Genomic DNA, 21014 nt, shown 5'->3' with positions numbered 1-21014 from the left:
CCAATTTGATTTCAATTGTATTTAAGTAAATTTTGCAAACGGTTATCGGTTATCAACACTTTCTAAATGATTGCTTTATCGGTATCGGTTGAAAATAGCATTATCGTGCATCCCTAATAAAAACCATTACTAATTTTACAGGTGTTAAAATTACATTAAACAGACTTAAATTTATAGTAGAGCTTCAAGCCAGGGTGAAGGTTTAATAATGGGCTTTGTTTGGGATTGCAGATAGATATTCAAATAGTGGTCAAACGATTATTGTTTTAAACTAATTGCACGATTTTCTATAATCGTGCTTAATCAGAATTTGAACAGAGACACAGGTAGCTGCAGTTAATTTAAAAAAACAACAAAAAAAAAAAAACACACCAGTGTATTTCTGTTTTAATAGAAAAACTTTAGACAGGCAAACATTTAAAAGATAATTAAACATTTTATTAGTGACTTTTCATTTAATTTACTGACATGAATTACAAAAATAGTCTAGATGAAGTTAATACGATCTTTACAAAAAAAATAAAATAATAATACAAATTACAGCTCACATTTATATTTCTGCATGGGTACCTTATCAAGATATTCACAGTTGTATTTCTTGGCCCATACAACATCTTGTTGATAGCAAACAGATTTCAGCATGTCATTCTCACAGATGTAGTTCAAATAAATATGTCACCAACAATAAAATACAGCTCTGAACATGGTAGTGCCGTGTCTCTACTGAGGGTGTGTGTTGGCGTGAAAGGCATCCTTCTCGGACGTCATCACTTAGCTGCCGCTTGGCACACTGGGGTAGTAGTGCGACAAAACATCTTTCCTCAGCAGGAGTGACACACAGCTGAGCCAGCTTCGACTGGTTGGCATCTCCCCAACAATCTCCCACGTGTCGGTCTCGTCGCAGAATCTCTCGATTGTGTCGTGATATCTAACAGCAGAGGCGATTCTAGGATCAGAGGTTTAGGGGTGCTATAAAGACATTTAGGGGCGCTTGGGTGCTACAAAGACGGGAGGGGGAGGGTATGTGGTCGGTATCCTGTCGTGGTTTGGGGGTACTTCCCGCTCCAAAAATTGCATGGGAAGTCTGTGAGTAAACCGGATTTAAGGACTCAAAATATTAAAAACGCAGCCCAACCCTGGGAAGGGTACCCCTTTTTGATACAACTCCTCAAAGGTGGGAGGGGGTTGAGATGTGTCAAACTATTTTCACACAGTTTTATATTTTTTTTTGGGGGGGGCTGTATTTTTCTTTTAGTCAGGCATAAATTTCACATGACAGAATGCAAAGGTTTTTCACCTCACCTGTCCCATCCTTCCTCTCCTCCCAGGACGTAGATCTTTCCATCAACCACGGCAACACCTGGCCGGTAGCGTCGTTCTTTCATGGGGGCGCACATGGTCCACTGGTTGGTCTTGGGGTTGTAACACTCCACCTTGTCCGTGTTTTCCTTCGAGGCGTGCCACCCACCTTAAAATAAAGTACCACAAAAAAAACACACAAAAAAAACAGCATGTGCTTGATGAGGCAAGCTAGTTCTAAAAAGTACATATTTTTGGTTTTAAATCAAATTCAGTTTTAAGCACTAAATCAGTGATTTTTTTTGTGTACCACTCGAGGGAGCCGGCGTAGTGCACACGCAACTGACTTGACTACATTTTTATTTATTTTTTTTACAGAGCTTTTGTAAATACACAAAAGAATTTATTTTTTTTTTTCATAATTAAATCGCATGACTTCAACTCACAATTAATCGCAAATTTTATATCTGTCCTGAATGTATAATATTTTTTTCCACAAGTTTTCATAATCTTGTTAACATAAGTGGGGGGGAAAACAATGTTAAAAAAAAAATATGGCTGCATCTTTTAGTCATTGGTACAGTAACCTCATAATCCACAAAATTGAATTAAGATTAAAAAAGTTGTACTGTAAAAAACAGGTGATAAAGATTTGTGTTTAGGTCATTTATATGCCACTAGATGGCATAATTGCATAATTGTAAGAGTGACAGCTCAGTGCATTTTACTTTTCTTATTAAGAGCTAGCTAATCTTTAACATGAAGTAACTTGTGAAATTCTACACATTTTTAAAATTGCAAGATACAACTTGACCCCAGTCTCCAAAAATACATGCATTATTTTGAAATGTATTACTTCTAAATTTTGACAACGATGTGTCTGCTGTGTTGCCACTGGAATTCCACCAGTACAGGCTTTCCAAAGTCATTAATCGTGCATTAAAAAAATTTTTTTATGGCGTTACAAGAAAATGTAAATTAACACTAATTTTGACAATTTTTACAACTAACAGGGAAGCAAAATGTGTCCTCATTCTGTTCAATGTAATTTGTGAACATAACATTTAATACTTAATACTCAAGTGTATACTGTACCTATGACGTAAATCTTTCCTTTCAGTGTACAAGCTGCTGAACCAGAACGAGGAATCTGCATCGGCGAAACTTCTGTCCACGTAGCGGTTTTGGGGTTGTACACTTGCGTGAGATCCGAGCCATCGCCATCTTCAAGCACAGCTCCTCCTGTGAGATGGACAAAACGCACATTGTAAGAATTCAGAACTTGTCAAATGAAGCATTCCCTCACACCAGGACTTCCACACTAAAAATTGAACTTGATCACTTCATCGAACAAAGCTGGTTAGTAATTTTAATCTGTCTTGGATGGTGCTTTCTTAGGAATTACAGGACATTAGTATCATGTCCTACCAGTAACGTAGAGAAGACCATCCAGCGCCACAACAGCAGGACTTGTGACGGCCATCTTGACGGACCCCGTGAATTGCCAGGAGTTGGTGTGAGGGTTGTAGCATTCCACCGAGGCCAGACGGGAATGACCTTCCCAGCCGCCCACAGCATACACAAAACCGTCCAGCATCACCAGACCTGCCAGCAAGGACAGAGATGCTTGATTTAGCCAAATCATGCTGCTAAAGAGAGTTGCTCAACTGAGTTTCATGGTTTCTGATAATTGAGTGCTAAAGCAGTGAGCGAATGGAGACTTGGGACAAGTCTGACTGTTGCGATGTTAAATGATGGCACCCACTGAGACAGACGCACCAAGTTCGGAGCGAGACGCGTTCATGGGAGCCATTTCCATCCAGGTGTCGAAGCACGGGTCGTAACGCCACATCTCCCGGCTAGCGGAGCCATCAGGAAACTCGCCTCCAGCTAAATATAAAATGGAGTCTAGAGGGGAGGCATGAGAACACGTCTTAGTGGGGGCATGTTATCATATAGATTAATTCCAGTTTGTCAGAACAACTACATTTTTTTCGCAGCTTCCATAGTTTTGGGTGTGTGCTGACAGCCTGACAGTAAAAGAAGTTAATGTTTGCAACTTTGTGCTTTTTGTGAATTTTCCAGCCAGCCTCATAGCTACTCTTAAAAAAAGTGACTAGTGACTTTAAGAGAACATGAGCTGAATCATTTTCACATCATTTTTTGTTTGTTTTGTATGACAAGAAAGAAGGACCTCGGTGGGACGCAATCAATGTCGAAAGCTCTTAACATTGCCGCAAACATGGTTCCCATTTTTGTTGTAAAAGCACCAATTCATCGAAATGTTGGAAGGTGTTTCCACATCTAAAGAAAAATGATTTGTGGAGGCTAATGCAAGTCAAGGGCGGCACAGTGATCGAGTGGTTAGCACGTCCGCCTCCCAGTTCTGAGGACTCCGGTTCGAGTCCAGGCTCCGGCCTTCCTGGGTGGAGTTTGCATGTTCTCCCCGTGCCCGCGTGCGTCTTCTCCGGGTACTCCGGTCTCCTCCCACATTCCAAAGACATGCATGGCAGGTTAATTGGGCGCTTTGAATTGTCCCTAGGTGTGCTTGTGAGTTTGGATGGTTGTTCGTCTCTGTGTGCCCTGCGATTGGCTGGCAACCAGTCCAGGGTGTCCCCTGCCTACTGCCCAGAGCCAGCTGTGATAGGTGCCAGCACCCCCCGCGACCCTTGTGAGGAATAAGCGGCCAAGAAGATGGATGGATGGATGGATAATGCAAGTCAAGTTTCACAAATCTAGTAACAGGAGAAGTAAAGCACACGGGGAGGTGTGGGTGGTGCGGTTAAGTGGGGAAAAACAAAAAACAAAACAAAACAAAACATTCATGCATTACTAAGCCTCATATTTTAGTTGTTCATTTTACACTCTTGCATGTTACTTGGTTCCCTGAAGTGAAGTGCTGGCCCACCTGACACCACCAGCCCGTGCTTGCTCACAGCGAAGGGCAGGCAGGCATGGTCCCTCCACGTATTCGTTACGGGATCGAAGCTCTCCACGCTGCGCAGCACCACTTTGTCGTCCTCGCCGCCAACCGTTATGATGACTTCAGACGTCCCTGTTACCATGGAAACATCCACGATAATGTGATGTGTGGGAGTCACTAATATTTTACAGTAAGAAAAGTAACACTCCCACATAGCAGCACTATTTTTAAATGGCATAAATGTTTACCTGTGGATTGACGCGGCCGTACCCTGGCGCAGAAGAGCTCCCTTCGGCGGTCCTTCAGCAGCATGTAGTCTTTGGCCTCGGAGATAAGCCTCTGGCAGCCCTGGTTCTCTTTCACCACATCCAGAGACTCAATCACATCATGGAGATAATAGGGGCTGATGAGGGGCAGACGGACGTGCTCCAAGACCTTCAGGAAAAACAGTGAAAATTACAGTAGGGCTGGACGATTAACTGAAATGTTTTTGCGCTTTCTACTTCGATCGTTAAAACGTAAAGATTGAACAAAAACGATTAACGTGCAGAACGCTGTGGTGTCTTCACAAGGTCCCTATGTTGTGAAAGGACCCTGAATACACCATGTAGCTAGCCCTGAGCAAATCAGTGCAATTCTGCAGTCCCTAAGCGTCCTTTAAGCTGTTTAATGTCACTCCAGCTGGAGTTAACTGTAAAACTAAAAACACAATAGGGAGAATTACATACAGGAGTACATTTAAATACAAGACTTGCTTCGTTTTTTAACACATTGCGAGCCTAGCGCTAATGTGAATTCAAATGAATGGAGGATCCAATTCAAATGCTAACAGGAAGTTAGCATCAACTTGGGGAGTAATAGTCTTTCAAATAACGAAACAAAAGATACCCACAGGTAAGGTAACACTACTAAAAAAAAAAAAAAAAAAAAAAAAAAAAAAAAAAAAAAAAAAAAAAAAAAAAAAAAAAAAAAAAAAAGTTATTTTCATAGAATTCAAATTGCAGTTTTCTTCTGTTCTCATTGTATGAGTGTACGCCATGGATGCACAGCATCACACTGCCCCTAAGAGGCCAAAACGTGCAGAAAACACCCAGTATTTGTTTTGCAATAATGTTTTAGTATATAGTATTTTTATTTTACTCACAGAATTTTCCTTTCCTCAAAATTCAACAATACAAGTTTATCCAAGGACTATTTTTTGGTCATACCAACACACATTTCCACATGACATAGCACAAAATACAATCCCTGAGGTCCCAGGTTAGCCCACGAAGTCCCCAGACTTGGGAAAATAATATAAGATAAAATAAATATGATAAATAAAGAGAGAGTAATGCTTAAGTTTGAAAATAAAGAATGAAAATGCAAGAGGAAGGATTTTCATATATTTATAAGTAATGGTATACTTGACAAAAATGTAAATTATTCAAGAATAAAGTGTTCAACGTGGAGGGATGGATGGGCATAAGGCTATTATAGTTTTGAGTACTTGGCTTTTAGTAGTAAATAAAAAAAAAGTTTTAAAAATCAATGAATCATTTTATTAATCGTGATTTAAATCTTAAAATAATTGTGATTATTTCCCATAATCGTCCAGCCCTAAATTACAGTGTTTAAATTCCACCACATGCAATATATGCAGTATGTAATTACATACTGTATACTTTACTCTGACCTTGTCAAAGCTCTGCTTGCGAGTTGGGCATTTATTTAGCCACAGCATGGCGGCCTCAAACACCAGCTCCTCTCTGCATACATTGAGGTGGTCACTGGCAAGGATTTCAGTTAGTTTGTCCACACACAAGGTCAAGAACTCCTCCTGAAAGACAGAATTTAAAATCAAAATGGTATCACATCCAATGTTGCCCGAGATAAGTGGTAATTCTACGCAAATTGTACGCAATTGATTAGTTTTGTCCAGTGGCGTGAGACTACATTATTACGGTGGACCCTTGCAGCCACACATTTAAGCCCCATTTGTTCCAATTTAAAAAAAAAATATATATATATACATATACATTTTTTTTTTTTTTTTTTTTTTTTTTTTTTTTTTTAAGGAGTGTTTTGTACATGTACCCCCAACCTTTTTGTTGGAAAAGGCATATTCAAATAATTTTAAATTCAATTAATCTGACATGATCTATATGCAGATTTTTGCTACTCTCCGGTCACTATCCCCCTCAAATGGCAGGGACCCACTGTACACTGAAATGTGATGACATGTCTCATGATGGTTAGATTCTTGAAGAATTTAGCAGAAGTCCAAAAACAGTACTACTTTCGGGTCATACAAGTATTGGTAATTGGTTACACAGTTACCGGCGACTTTGTATGTGACAGGCTTCCATTCCAGCCGTGATGATATCCGAACCAGTTACAACCAAGTCAGAACGCATCACTATTGCACGAGTGAATATAGAACAACATTAAATAATGAAAAGACTTATAGGCCACAAACACAAAATAGTAAGTACGGCAGTAACTGAGCAGGTCTTCTTAGTGTAGTATAATTATACTGCCGCTCAAAAAGTAATTGTGCAATGTTTCAGTCACGCGAGAACCTCATGTACTTACTGAATGAATCATAACGCCACTATTAGGGCAGCAGCCATTGAATATTTTCAGAATATTCTGATTATCCCATCAACTGAACAACAGGATAAAAATAATTATGCATTAATACACAATACCAACACACAATACAAAAAAGTGCAGGGTCCAGGTATTAGTGAGTTGTGAATTATTCGATAAATCGTTACAGCACAGCTGCTGCGGTGGCACCACCTGCCTCTCACCTGTTGGCAAACACTGCTGAAGTGCTCGAGAATGTAGTTCATGCTTTGTTTTTCCAACAGTTTACAGGAGTGGGCCTCAGCAAAGCAGTGGATCCCCACACAGTTCATCTCGTCCATCTGACGTTCCATGAACCGGCAGCAGGCCTCTCGCACGGCCATCACATCCAGCAGATTGGCCGCGGCAAGCAGTGCCTGAACAGAGACGAGTAGCATTTGTAAATTGTTAAGTCATATTTTTCCACCAAATAGTGTAATTCTGTTGAGCTTGCTGTGGGACACTTATCAATGGTTAAACGTGTGGTATGCTGGAAATGATTCATAGTACCATATTCTTCCCATGCTAGTCGCAAAGGTGTCAAACTCAGGTCTTTGAGGGATGCAGTCCTGAATGTTTCAGAACAGGATTCACTAATTCCAGTCCTTTGAGGTCCAGGGTCCTGCAGATTTTAGATGTTTCCGCCCACTAGCACACCTGATTCATAAAATCAGCTCTTCAGCATGCCTGATCAGGATCTGGAGTATCAGGTGTGTTGGTAGGCGGAAACATCTAAAACCTGCAGGACTCCGGACCTCGAGAACCGGAATTGGTGAACCCCGTTTTAGAGGTTTCCCTCCTCAAATATACCTGATTAAATCAGAGAGCGCTACAGAAACCTGATAACAATCCTGATTATTTGATTCAGCTGTGTGTGAGGAGGGAAACCTCAAGGCCCTCAAGGACAAGAGTTCGACAACTATGTATAGAGTATTAAAGAAAAAAAAAGAAAGAAATAAAGACACAAAAGTCAAAGTAAATGACAAATTCACAATTCTTTCATTCCACTGTGCTCTTGCGAAGTGTGCTGAAGCCTGGCGTGACCAACATTTGGAAGATGTTTTATACAAAAATCGAAACAAACACAAGTGGGCAAAGCCTACCTGGACATTTGCTTTGGAAATGTAGACCGCTGACGTGTAGGCATAGCTGACCAGCATGCCAACCATCTGCGGCTCTACTCCATTGATGGCCACCCGCTCCTGTTTGGACTCCTTCAGGTCAGTGGTAAACATTGTCTGGTGGGGGTCAGCAAGGGGACAAGCCAAGCACAAGAGCCACAGTTAGTTCATCATCACCAGGGGAAAGGGGAAGCCTCAAAGGCACTTTGTGGTGATCTCTCCTCAGGTGTACCTGAAAGTAAGAGCTGAAGGAGGCCAGCACGATGCGGTGACAGGGGAACTCTTGTCCCCCGCAGCACAGCATGACATCACAGAAGGAGTTGTCGAGCCGGAGGGTGTTGAGGCCCTGCAGGACTGTATTGGGATGCTGGGCTTCCATAAACAGGTAGTCCTCGCCATCCGGGGACGCCGGAGAAGTGGGGGTTTCTGTCTCATCCAGGATGTTGGCCAGAGAGTTGGCTGCCACAATTTCAGACATTTTAGACGCTGACGAGAAATCCTGCGAGTCGGATCGAGAAGCAGAGGGAAACAAAGAGACACTTTTAAAAACACTTCAACTACTGGGTACACTACACTCTAAAATACGTGCTCTAAAATCATGAAAAATCGATATATTAAAGAAAAATGTTCAATTTTAACATCTAACGAGGCTCGATTGGCTTGTTAGTTCGCTCACTAATTAGGCTTAAGTTAGCAATGCAACAAAAAGAGTTTGGCTGCCAGTTTTACGTACTCGTTAATTTTCTCCCATCATTTTAATGAAGCGGCGACATTAAGAACTTCAAAATGAGAGGGCGAAATTACCTGTAGGCATAATCGTGAAGCAACACTGCCAACAAACGCTTGTGATCGAGGTAGGTAAACGGCAAAAATGCTGCCTCTTCTTCCTTTTATAGACCGTTGCCGAACACCTTTACGGGCTCATTACTGTCACTCATCGGCAAAGAAGTGTAGTGCAACAGAACCCGTGTTTCCAATTTCCTTACCTTTTTTTTGTGTGCAGTAAGGCACCAATTTTACATTTAGAAACAAATAAATGTCACAGAAACCATGTACTCCCTTTTGCTCGTTAATTTATTTGGTGTGAAATCTGGGCCTGTTTAACTGAACATAAAGTTGACGGGAAGGCCCTGAGCCCCAGGAAGGAAGCCGGTGTTATATGAATGGCAGCAGGTGTAAACACGCACAAGTTTATTGTTGTAATCTAATGGGAGAGCATTTAATTGTATTGACACTTGCCTGTCACTATACATCCCTGGTATAGACACATCTGTCCATGCCCCTTGAAGTGTTTCAAATTTGTATTAGTATATTTGACGGTGGCAGCACGGTGGTTCACTGCACTGGTTAGCACGTCCGCCTCTAGTGCAAGGGACGTGAGATTGAGTCCAGGCTTTGGATTTCTTGGGTGGAGTTTGTGTTCTAATCTCCCTGTGTGGGTTTCTCCGGGTACTCCAGTTTCCTCCCACATTCCAAAGACATGCATGGCAGATTAATTGAGCACGCTAAAAGCCAGCTGATGGGCTCCAGCACCCACCTGACCTCTGTGATGACCTCTGTTTGTCCTGTTCATAAGATGACAGAAAGAACATCGGTGATGGTGGCTCATTGGCCCACATGTTGAGTGCATTGCTTTACAAGTCTTTTTTTTTCCCACTTTACTCAAGTGGTGGTACATCTGAAGCTTGTTTGCATTAATTTGTAACAATTTTTTTTACTTGCAACATATAGCAAAAATTCATGACTGCATCCTCACCCCTGCAACGTTAAAGTAGGTACAGAGTGACAAGTACGGATGTAATGATATCCAAACATCACAATACGATATCACAATATAAAGGTCATGATACTATAATTATCATGATATTGTGGGGCGGTTGGCGATACTAATAAAGGTCACAATATTATTTAAAAAAAAAAGAAAAAAAAAGTGAGCTCATACTAAAAAAGAAAGTCCACAACAAGATTGTGCTTTTGTAAATTACAGCAATACATAATAACAACCTACACTCTCTCATAAGACTTAATATTGAGGCACTTACTTGCTATTGCACGCACATATGGAGTTCCTCCCCATACTGACTCGGTTCACAAGCACATTACGTTCCCTTTCACCTGACCATTAGCATAGATGTGAAACATAGATGGCCAAAACATCCCTAAAGTAAATTAAATTGCACTAATAAACTAGACCTGCGATTGGCTGGCGACCAGTTCAGGGTGTACCCTGCCTACTTGCCCATAGCCACTGAGATAGGCTCCAGCACCCCCTGCGACCTTTGTGAGGAAAATGTTGTTTAAAAAATGGATGGATAAACTAGCCACCAGAGGGTGCTAGAACTGCACAAATAGAAATCAACCTGACTTTTTTTTTTTTTTTTTTAACTGATGTGTTCCTTTTAAATATTGTGAACATGACGACGACGATATTGTGGCAGTTTTAATATCACGATGATACGATATTATCCATATCGTTACATCTCGAACAAGTAACAAGTCAAACCTGTCGCCCTGTTCATCAGGCTACAACAGGCAACAACAGGCTACTTCATCAATCACCTGAAATTATCTGCAGTATTTTTTTGTTTTTATTTAACATCACATGAGTTCAATTAGGTGTCTTGCTGTAATGTCATAGAGCCAAAGAAATTCAAATTATAGACATTTATTCATTAAAAGGTTGTCCCCAGTATGAATGTTTTACATGTGCATTAATCAAATCATTGATTAAAAAAAACATTTCTGATTGTCTTTGAACTTGACTAGAAGAGACAGGTTTACATTCCATATTCAATTATTTATTTATTTTTTACCATAAAATCATGGCGCAATTGTCAAGGAAGAAGAGGGAGGCCAGTTGAGAATAACGAGACAGAGTGGATATTTTGTGAGGCTGTTGTCAATGATGGAAAACATGGTGTGTGGCGGGCCTTTCCCGGGCAAGAGATAATCTTGTTTGATGATCACTGAGTCATCTGTTGTACAGTGCATCAAACAACAGATTGCAAGCGTCATATTTTATTGATGTTCTCACAGGCAACTGTCTCCCATAGCACCCGGTCTCTCTAGCGCATTCTTGCGACGCGCAACAGCTTCCAGGATCTTCTTTCGAGGCCCCAACTGGATGCGTATGCTCTTCAGGTCTTCGTCGCAGCAGAGCATGAGCGCATCCAGGTCCAGGTGCTCTCTGGTGAACGCCAGGGCAAATTCGGTCAAGGAGATGGATGACAAGAATGCATCAAGTGGAGATGTTTCCTCCTCATCGTCATCCAAACCCAGGTCGTCCTGCTCCCATGGGACCTCTGCGTCAGGGTTGCCCTCTAAGGCAGAGGATTCTTCCTCTCCCTGAACGAGGTAGCCGAGGTTTTCATTGTTCCCAGTTGCAACGTCGTCTGTCTCCAGGCTCATCCTCTTCATGAAAATGAGACCGCCTAGACCAGGCCTGTTGAAGATCGACTGTTTGACTTCATCGTCTCCGTAGCCAGCCTCGTCTTCATCTTCCAGCATCCTCTCGTCCTGCTCGTTGAAAACATCCAAAAACTGCGGATTCTCTGACGCCGCATCCTCCTGCTTGAGGAAAATGACGTTGCTATCTGCTGTAGATCTCTGAAGAGTGTCCTTTTCTTTCCTGCCAAGGCTCTTTTGCAGTGTGCCTTTCAACCTGGCTGTCAGTGAGCCGGATTTTTCGGAGGCGATAAGCTTGGAGAACTGCTCGTTGACTCCAGTCACGGAGCCGACGCTAGACAAGGCCGACGTGTCGCTGGCCTCTGAAGCAGACCCAGCAGTGTCCGCCCCGCGGTACATCTTATCCATCTTGCTTTGGTGTCGCCTCTTCACCTTCTCGCAAAGTTTCACCCGTTTCTCCGCTTCTTTGTTGGCCTCTTTCTTTAACCTGGCAACCCTTTTTGGGTTCTGGTTGGTCTGCTGGGAGGTGGCGACGTCCAGGAAGCGCACACATTCCATGCGGTCCCGCGAGGCAGCCACGTCCATCGCCGTGTGCAGCTCGTTGTCCAGGGCGAACAGGTTGGCGTCGAAACTGACGAGGAAGCTGAGGATGTTCATGTGGCCGTTGGCGGCGGCGTGGTGCAGCGGCGTGTTTCCCCAGATGTCACTTCTGTTGGGGTCTCCCCTGTCACACACAAATACTTTTGTGAGACAAAGTATTACATCATTATTCCAAAATATCCATACCGCTTATCCTTATTAGCATCGCGGGTGGGCTGGAGCCTATCCCAGCTGACTTTGATCAAGTGGCATACACCTTGGACTGGTCACCAATCAATCAATGACACCAAAGGACAATTTAGAATCTTCACTGAACCTAACATTCATGTTTTTGGAAGCAGTGTTAAAAACAAACAAACAGGGGGTTAGGACGAAATCACCACCAAAGATTAACAAACACAGATGTGTAGACTGAGAGAACGTTAAAGTGTGTACATCCTGTATTTTAAAAGTGCATTTTCCTGAGTGAAACCGGCATACTGGGCCTTTAATTTTGAAAGGGAAGTTTTTATTTGATAAAATAAAAGCAAATATTACTTTGAGTTATGTCATTTGTACTTGTTTTCTTAAAATAAATAAATAAAATAAATGAGAAAAAAATCGTAAATCGATTTTTTTTGTGAAAAAAAATTGGAGATTTTATTTTTAGGCAAAATCGCCCAGCCCTATCCTTAAATATAACAAAAGTACAAGTGCACTGAAATAACTAATAACTAACGCTAGCTGACAAACAGCAAATTCATCAAACACCCTCTTGTAACAGATACAAGACACAGTATTGTGTAGCATCTGCTTTCAAGATACTGTTTCAAAATCATCTTTATTATGAAAATGGATCGTTAATGTCAGAAAAAAAAAACATCCAACTACTTTTTTGCTCAACCCTTTTCCCCTGCAACCAGCCAGACACATACTCATGCTCATCATCTACTGGTCACGCCCCCTGACTTACTTCAATCCAATCACATCACAAAAGTAATTCAGAAACCTTTCAAGCCCTCACAGACACTCAGAACGTGTAACATGTTTCATATGCAAAGAATCTGACGACTAAAATAGGCCCCAAAAAGGTCTTAAGATACATGACTTATTATAGCCATTTTCAGCGGTAAAAAGTTAATATTTTGTCTAGAATTAATTTGATAACTTTATTATTTTTCATGTACAATTAATACTTTTTAACACATTTTGCCACTTGCTGATGATGACATCATTTAAAGTAGGTAATAACAAGTCTCTCATGGGAGCGGAACGGTGGGCGAGTGGTTTGCACGTCCGCCTCCCAGTTCTGAGGACTCCGGTTCGAGTCCAGGCTCCGGCCTTCTTGGGTGGAGTTTGCATGTTCTCCCCGTGCCCGCGTGGGTTTTCTCGGGGTACTTTGGTCTCCTCCCACATTCCAAAGACATGCATGGCAGGTTAATTGGGTGCTCCGAATTGTCCCTAGGTGTGCTTGTGAGTGTGGATGGTTGTTCGTCTCTGTGTGCCCTGCGATTGGTTGGCAACCAGTCCAGGGTGTCCCCCGCCTACTGCCCAGAGCCAGCTGAGATAGGCGCCAGCAGCCCCCGCGACCCTTGTGAGGAATAAGCGGTCAAGAAAATGGATGGACAGTCTCTCATGACTCAGTTTTATGAGTGATACCGTCGCTTGCCTTCGATGCAGGTGGCGTGGGTTCACTTCCCACATCCGGGTGAGACCATCTTTGTGTGTGTACTTTTAAAAAAAAAGGCTCAGTTTGCTTGCGTCACATAACCAAAAACAGGAAACAGGTAAACCGTACTGGTTGTTACCTGTTTCTGGAGTACCTGTAAATTTCAGTCAACAGTAAGTGGGAAAACTGTATTTTTAATTAAAGGTTTTAATTGTACATGAACGATAATAAATTAATTCTAGACAAAATATTAACTTTTTACTCCTGAAATGGCTAAATGAATCAAGTATGATTTAAAGGTGAATAATATTGAGGTACATATGGTGCAAAAGTAACTTGTACCTGTAAAAAATATGTAGTTGTAGCAAAAAAAAAAAAAAATTACATGTAGAAAAAAAAATAGAAATAATTTGTATTAGAATAAAACTACCGGTAATTAAAAAAAAAAAAAATGTTTCTGGTGCTTGTCAAGGTCCAATTATTGAGTTTAAAAAAATTTCAGCTTTCTACCGATTTTTCTTGGTTTAGCTTTCATTGTGGAGATTGACATAATGCAGGAGCTGCATTTTTTATTTTTTATTTTATTTATTTTTTTTTAAATAAATTAAGGGTGGAGAATACCAAAGGGGGCCTTTCACCCTTCCATTTTTCTCTATGTTCTGCTTGGATGAAAAAGTTGCCTTACATCATTATTGCTGCGAATGTTCAAAATTTAGATTATTGCATGACAAGGCAAACAAAATCACTCAAAAATAACACACCTACAAAAGTAATTGGTAAGCCATTAAGATGTAAAGTCCTCTGCAGGTGAGCTTCAGTGCTCCGGTAATAAAAGTCATTACAGCAGTAACTGTCGTGTGTGTCATGAACAATGAACCAATTATTTATGGACACGTTACTGAAATGAGCCTCGCCTTCCCCTGGAAAGCTTGAGAATGACGTGCCAGGCTAGTGAGCAGGCTCTTTTGTGGTGTTTAATGAGCGCTGATGGGGACGTTTCGGGGTGAATGAAGGGTTCTTTTGTTTTGCTGTGTTGTTGTCCCCCTTGCTAAGCATTTGGAGCCCCCTACACCAGAAAATTACCACAAAAGGGGAATGAAGTTTTCCTTTGGTTTGATGACCATAAGTGACTCATGTCGCAGTACAACTAACACTACTATGATATTTTTTTGAAAGCTCCTTTGGACTCATTCTCACAGTAATGCAGTGCGAACACTAACAACATGGCTGTGACAAATGAGTCAGTGTTGATAATTTAGCAGTTTTGTCAGTCTTTTACTGCCTTTTCCGACTCCTGGAATAGCTACGAAGTTAATGTAATTGCCCACCCCCCAAGGGACAATCATCAAGGCCACCTCACCAACCCCTTCATTTATTTAAATCCAAATAAATCTATAAAACACAAAAAGAGATATTCTGTATATGAATCCAAGTGGCGAAGAACATTCGGTTCCATTCAATTTCTCACCCTCTGCTGCATATGAGCTGAAGCGCATCCACATGTCCATGAAAAGCAGCCAGCAGCGTGGGCGTCATGCCATCTTCGTCCGGAGAATTCAGGTCCTTCCTGGTGGCCTCCTTCAAAAGGTCCAGGTAACCGTCTATGGCTGCCTTGTGGTACCGAGACATGGCTGTCCTCTTCCAGAATGAAAAAGAGAGAGAGAGCAGAAATAAATTCTTCACCTCCGTCAGGAGCACAAAGCCTTCAGACCAAGTGAGCTCATGCAGGGCGTCGACATGTCAGCAGCACAGAGCCATAAAACAATTGCAAAGTCCAGTCCAGTGCTGTCTGCTCATGCACATGCATAAACCTCCCATTATGTGGCAATTAGCTTGCTGCAGGCCTGCTTTTCTGATTCCATTCCATTCTTTAATACTCTTCTATGACAAGTGTAATAAATACCATTTCCCCATTAATATTGGTGAATTCAAATGTATTTGTCATTTTAAATAAATAAATATTAGACCTGTCAAAACGATTACATTTTTTACTCAGATTAATCACATTTTAGAATTTGATTAATCACGATTAATCACGTAATTAAAAAGGCTTTTTATCAATTTTGTTTGCCCGCCAAATTTGAAGAGTACCTGTTGTATGTTAATTCTTTCGACTTTTAATATTATGAGGACATCTTAAACATTTTGATCCACTTCACATTCTCTCATCTTCTTTTTTCCCCCCTTGCATAATTAAAATAAATATATAAATAAATAAATAAATAAATAAATAAATAAATAAATAAATAAATAAAAATGAACGCACTGTTTGACATGAACAAATAATCCGAATGGCATATGCAAACATTTATTACATGTCACACCGCGATGAGGTTGTGTCGAGTGTTTTTTCTTACTTGTCATTTCCTGTTTTATTTTGAAGATCCTGACTCTCCTCTCGTTTCAGGTCACTTGCCCTTCCTCATGTGGTGTCAGTGTCAACCCTGATTCCTGATTGTGTCCACCTGTTTCCCATTACCCTCATGTGTTAAATAGTCTGCGTCTCCCCTGTCTTGTGCCAAAGTGTTTCGTCTTGATCACCAAAGCCCAGCCACAGCCTTGAGCCGCAGTCTTGCTATTGTTTGCCTCATGTGAGAAACTTTTGTTTGTATTTGTCAAAGCCACAGTTTAGTCTTTAGTTTAGGAGTGCCTTTGGTTCTTTTGTTGTAGTTTAGACATCCTCCCTTTTGGAGCGCCCTTAGTTTGTCTTTTCATAGCCCTTGTTTTTGTTTTCCCCCTCAGAGTGAGGTGGTTTTTGTTTAATAAACATCTGCCTTGGTGGGCTAAAATCTCTGCACCTGAGTCCTCGATTTGCCATACCCCTGACATTACATGCTTTAATTTAATGCACTTAGTTATGTTTATTGCTCAAACACAACCTGTACTACCTTTAATGTAACCATCCGCTGTCAAGCTAAGGACCATCTGCGGTCAAAATAATAGTGAGATTAATCTACGTTAATACATGATTAAGGCGATATTATTTTGTGATTAATCAATGAGTTAATGCTTTAACTTTGACAGCACATATAGACACACGGCTTCAGCCTTCCTGGGTGGAGTTTGCATGTTCTCCCCGTGCCATCTTGGGTCTTCTCCCGGCACTCCGGTCTCTTCCCACATTCCAAAGACATGCATGGCAGGTTAATTGAACGCTCTGAATTGTCCCGAGGTGAGGTGTGCTTGTGCGTGTCGATGGTTGTTCGTCTCTGTGTGCCCTGCGATTGGCTGGCAACCAGTTCGGAACTCAGATTATAGATTCAGGGCCGACAATTTAAGTGATTTTAAGTATTTATTTGTTTATCTTTACTCTATCTATCTATCTATCTATGTATGTCTGTCTGTCTGTCCTAATCTATGTGGTGTATTTCCCTCGTCAACTCCTTAGACGGCGCTGGTGGGTAATTCCGCTTTATGTGCGCCACGAAGAAGGAATGCGGAAGCCAAATGAATGGGGGAGTTAACAACTGTCTTATTTCCTGCTTCTTTCTTTTTATATGACAGTTTGCATGTAAATGTTTGACTACTAACGACTATTTACTCAGCAAGCCAGACGGTCAAGACTCAGCCAAGGTCTTGCCAAACCAACCGTGTGCCGTGACCAGGGAGAGCTGTCAGTATGTCCACTAATGGAAGCTCACCGGTCGGCCTGCTGTCTTACGAGACTCTGGTCCACGCTGTGGCAGGTGCATTGGTGAGTGGAAGGCAGATAAAGTACGATAACAAGACACGGCGTGGCATTTGTGCCTATTATTTCGGTTTGTAACTTTCAGCTGATTGTGAATCTCGTTTATTACGCTTTACTTTATGGAATTTCAGGGCAGCGTGACAGCGATGACCACCTTTTTCCCTTTGGACACAGCTAAAAGTCGTCTACAGGGTGAGTTCATCCTGAAAACAAGCCATTCTCCTGTCAGAAAAATACACATACATCTACTGAGTGAAGCAAAATCTCTAACATGAGGAAGTAAAGCATGAGGACTAACCACATGTTGACTGAGTCCTCTCTTCTCTCTGCTCAGGAGGAAAGATCGTCTTTAGCGTACCACTTGTTGTTTACGTTACCGGCAGCTAACTTATTATTAGACGTGCTAGTATGCTGGCTCCTACTGTTATGGTGCATTTCTTTCGTCCCATTTATTTTTGTTCTGCAATTTTATTTGACATAAGTAGTTCATTATAAATAATGTATACTTCTGGAGCTTCAGACGAGTGTTGACCACCCCCCACATTGACCACTATTTGCAGAACTACAGTATATCACATTTTTCATAATAAATTTCTCAATACATGTATAAAAGCTCCAGTATCCTAGAGGTGGGTCTCTCCAGCTGCAGACTGCACTACAACTTTGATGTTCAAGTGGAGGTCATGTGTATCCGAGCTCCACTTCTCTCCTTACAATTTCTAAGTCTAACGATAACCGTAACCCAATAACCATAACCCTAACGAACATGAAGTTGTGTTGTATTTTTGACTATAGTTCAGTGTAAACTAAAAGATGGTTGCTGGCGCGTTCGTGGGACGCCATGTGTTAACAATGGAGCTCCACTTGCCCATGACTGTGCCCCCGGAAACATGTGACTTCCACTTGAACTCCAAAGTTGTAGCGCAGTGCCACAGAAAGCAACGTAGCGTTATTGCACCATATCGTCACCGTGTGGCATCCTTAACATTGGTTTCCGACTTTGAGAACGTTGTATGTCACGCTTCGTTTAAGTGGAGTTTTGTCGTTTCACTCAAATGGAGGCAACGTGTTTTCGGTTGCGCTTTGGATGTCACGTGTTTCCGGTGGAGCTCCACTCGCCCTTGAGTCTGCAGCTCGACTTGCTATGCAACCTCGACAACAAAGGGTTTGAAGCAAATAACAAAATGACCACATACTGTGATTTTTTTTTTCTAGTGAAAAAAAAAAACAAACTATATAAGAACATAAAATGAATGGCAAACTTACTTTTTTTTTCCCCACAAAAAATTGACTCCCTCAAAAAGTTAATATTATTGAGGTTCTATGTTTGTCCTGCATTCATGGGTGGATAATTTACTCCATCTATTGTCTTACTCACTATTATATTGTGGTTTTTGATGTGATTTTTAGTTGATGAAAGTAGAAAGTCCAAATCCACCCCAGTCATCCTGGCTGAGATAGCTCAGGAAGAAGGCGTGTAAGTACACTGTTGAATTCGAGTAATGCATAATAGTGACGTGCATAGATGACTTAACCTGTCCGAATAATATGTCCTTGCAGACTGGCTTTGTACAGAGGCTGGTTCCCGGTCATCTCCAGCCTCTGCTGCTCCAACTTTGTCTACTTCTACACTTTCAACACACTGAAGAGGCTGACGGCCGTAGGGCCACAGCAGTCGAGACTCGGCAAAGACCTGCTCATGGGCATCATATCAGGTGAAATAATAGAAAGTGCATTTGTTCCAGGCTGAAGTTGTCACCACCATAATTATGTCCATGGAAACCATTTGTCTTTATTGCTCACGCAGGGGCTGTGAATGTGATACTTACCACGCCAATGTGGGTGGTCAACACTCGTCTGAAGCTCCAGGGGGCCAAATTTAGAAATGAGGACCTTCATCAGACGCACTACAAGGGCATTTTTGGTGTGTGCAGCTTGTCAACGTTCAATCAAACCTTTTCTGTGGTACTCAGGGTTATGTTTTTTTGGTTTTCCTTCTTCAGATGCATTCTCCCAGATTATAGCGAGCGAGGGGGTGGAGACGCTGTGGAACGGCACACTGCCCTCACTCATCCTCGTCTTAAACCCAGCTGTGCAGTTCATGTTCTATGAATCCATGAAGAGGAGGGCGGGGAAAGGAGGCAGGAAGGTGAGCAGAAACTAACAATTAAATGAATTGGACTTACAAGACTTAATGGATTTTGGGCTTTCAGAAAATGCACTTTAACATCAAACATTCATTGTAACATGACAAAAGATGATCACTATTTCGAGGGTTGGTTTTGCATCTTGAAAGTATCTGCTTACAATAGTTTCGGTCGTTTCCATGCATGTATATGCTAGAAATAGGCTGGCCAGTCTTTCCATTGGTTCCTAGTATTATGAAAATGTATTTATTAAATGCTTTAAATAGTATTATGATGACAACTGAGATGGCACTCTTCCACAGATATCATCTGTGGAGATCTTCCTGATCGGAGCTGTTGCCAAAGCCATCGCAACCACTGCCACATATCCACTGCAGACAGTTCAAGCCATACTCAGGGTAAAATACTGGATTGTATGAAAATTCAATAAAATTTCTCTATTTTAGTTTCTTCAATGTGGTATATGCCACGGAAGATTCGGGACTTCGGTGTTTTTGCACATCAGCTTTGATTCCGTTCCAGTTTGCGACGTGTGGGCCGCATTCCAACACTCGCACCCCTAACCCTGCGCCCCCCCAACCGCACGCTCCCTTCGATGGGCGGGAGCGCGCAGGGCATCTCAGCTCTCTGAAGTCCTTTGGACAATTGACAGACACACTACACACTCGCACCCGTCGATGAGAAGTCGGAAGTCCCGCCTTGTCTGTGGCATATACCCCGTTGTTAAATATAAATCGTTCAATCAAACTACTGACTGAGCACAAAGCCTCACTAAGGAATGGACATCTGTGGATTTAGCCAAGAGAATTGTCAGTCCTGTGGAGTGTTGTTACCCTTTGATAGTTGGTCAGTTGTGAGGTTGATCAATTTATTGATTGAGTCTGAAAACAGAGGCAAAATGGACTGCATTAGTTGGTTGCAACCAGCAGAAGTAATATTCAATGATTATCCTCTAGTTTACAATCCAAGGAGGATTGTTAGCTAGGGGAAGTTGAGTTCCTTCCAGGCAACATTACTGTTAAAATATTTTAATCAATATCAATGAACTTGTTTATTGTAAAATGTTTTTAGCGTCCTTTAGCCGCAGGAATTCAAAGTAGTGTTTGTATTTCCACCCTGCAAAGCCTCCACTGTGAGTTTCAGGCGCACTTGCCTTTGCAGCGTGTGTTGGTGTTTGTTCTACCGGAGTTTTGTGTGTGTGTGTGTGTGTATGTGTGTGTAGCCGTAAACTGCGTTTGTGTGTTTGTACAGCCATGCTGGTAAGACCCGCCCTACTCTGTCAGACTGTCTCTGATTGGTTTACCGTATGTTTGCCCTAAGTTAGCCAATCAATAACCTCTCCTGGGACATGCTGACTAATGCTGAGCTCAGACTACGCGATTTTTTTGTTTTACACGACAGTTGCGCTGTCACATTACCCGATAAATTCGCTCCGTGTCGTGGAAGGGGCGTGTAGTCACACTACAAGTCTGAACTCGACAAGACACCAGCCGATTGTTGCATGTTGTCTTGCCAAGAGAGACGCGTCGGCACTGTTTGTCGGGGAGGTGGGACAAAAAAAAAAAAAAAAAAA

The 21014-nt window shown here is 41.8% G+C and overlaps 3 protein-coding genes across 9 annotated transcripts in view; 1 reads left to right on the top strand and 2 right to left on the bottom strand.

The window, feature by feature from the left end:
• Positions 1 to 369: 369 nt before the first annotated feature.
• Positions 370 to 8835, bottom strand: LOC144026522 (kelch-like protein 24). 2 transcript variants are annotated; one of them, XM_077533182.1, is made up of 12 exons: positions 8758 to 8835; positions 8186 to 8452; positions 7936 to 8070; positions 7018 to 7209; positions 5898 to 6041; positions 4471 to 4657; positions 4208 to 4354; positions 3079 to 3207; positions 2728 to 2904; positions 2395 to 2541; positions 1303 to 1468; positions 370 to 946 (listed from the first exon to the last, which is right to left on the bottom strand). In XM_077533182.1, the coding sequence occupies exons 2-12, from the start codon at positions 8429 to 8431 to the stop codon at positions 772 to 774; spliced, it is 1845 nt and encodes a 614-aa protein (XP_077389308.1). In that variant the 5' UTR covers positions 8432 to 8452; positions 8758 to 8835; the 3' UTR covers positions 370 to 771. The 2 variants fall into 2 exon arrangements, with proteins under 2 accessions (XP_077389308.1, XP_077389318.1); XM_077533192.1 differs by having other exon boundaries at positions 370 to 928.
• Positions 8836 to 10710: 1875 nt separating this feature from the next.
• Positions 10711 to 18380, bottom strand: anks4b (ankyrin repeat and sterile alpha motif domain containing 4B). 5 transcript variants are annotated; one of them, XM_077533128.1, is made up of 4 exons: positions 17593 to 18380; positions 15964 to 17516; positions 15075 to 15244; positions 10711 to 12082 (listed from the first exon to the last, which is right to left on the bottom strand). In XM_077533128.1, the coding sequence occupies exons 3-4, from the start codon at positions 15233 to 15235 to the stop codon at positions 10984 to 10986; spliced, it is 1260 nt and encodes a 419-aa protein (XP_077389254.1). In that variant the 5' UTR covers positions 15236 to 15244; positions 15964 to 17516; positions 17593 to 18380; the 3' UTR covers positions 10711 to 10983. The 5 variants fall into 5 exon arrangements, with proteins under 5 accessions (XP_077389254.1, XP_077389257.1, XP_077389258.1 ...); XM_077533131.1 differs by lacking the exon at positions 15964 to 17516; XM_077533132.1 differs by lacking the exon at positions 15964 to 17516 and having other exon boundaries at positions 18264 to 18369.
• The window catches only part of slc25a17l (solute carrier family 25 member 17-like), a 17525-nt gene continuing 12584 nt past the window's right edge, over positions 16074 to 21014 (top strand). For both annotated transcript variants that reach the window (XM_077533133.1, XM_077533134.1), the window contains exons 1-8: positions 16074 to 16197; positions 16995 to 17300; positions 17426 to 17486; positions 18705 to 18771; positions 18855 to 19009; positions 19102 to 19218; positions 19298 to 19443; positions 19744 to 19839. In XM_077533133.1, coding sequence (XP_077389259.1) covers positions 17226 to 17300; positions 17426 to 17486; positions 18705 to 18771; positions 18855 to 19009; positions 19102 to 19218; positions 19298 to 19443; positions 19744 to 19839 — 717 coding nt within the window. In that variant the 5' untranslated portion in view covers positions 16074 to 16197; positions 16995 to 17225. The remainder of the gene's footprint in view (positions 16198 to 16994; positions 17301 to 17425; positions 17487 to 18704; positions 18772 to 18854; positions 19010 to 19101; positions 19219 to 19297; positions 19444 to 19743; positions 19840 to 21014) is intronic.

Source organism: Festucalex cinctus, chromosome 1 (assembly GCF_051991245.1).
Source record: "Festucalex cinctus isolate MCC-2025b chromosome 1, RoL_Fcin_1.0, whole genome shotgun sequence".
NCBI classification, from domain to species: Eukaryota; Metazoa; Chordata; class Actinopteri; order Syngnathiformes; family Syngnathidae; genus Festucalex; species Festucalex cinctus.
Note: the sequence above shows the minus strand (reverse complement) of the source record. Positions and strands in the feature narration are given on the sequence as shown.

Coding starts and splice junctions, on each gene's coding strand:
- LOC144026522 (XM_077533182.1), bottom strand. CDS start 8,431: ATGTCTGAAATTGTGGCAGCCAACTCTCTGGCCAACATCCTGGATGAG. Junction 4,355..4,470: donor ACGGCCGCGTCAATCCACAG/GTAAACATTTAT, acceptor CCATGGTAACAG/GGACGTCTGAAGTCATCATA. Junction 1,469..2,394: donor AGGAAAGATTTACGTCATAG/GTACAGTATACA, acceptor CTTTATTTTAAG/GTGGGTGGCACGCCTCGAAG.
- anks4b (XM_077533127.1), bottom strand. CDS start 18,282: ATGTTAAGGATGCCACACGGTGACGATATG. Junction 15,245..18,252: donor TGCCACACGGTGACGATATG/GTGCAATAACGC, acceptor TCATTCTGGAAG/AGGACAGCCATGTCTCGGTA. Junction 12,083..15,074: donor CAGCTCATATGCAGCAGAGG/GTGAGAAATTGA, acceptor TGTGTGTGACAG/GGGAGACCCCAACAGAAGTG.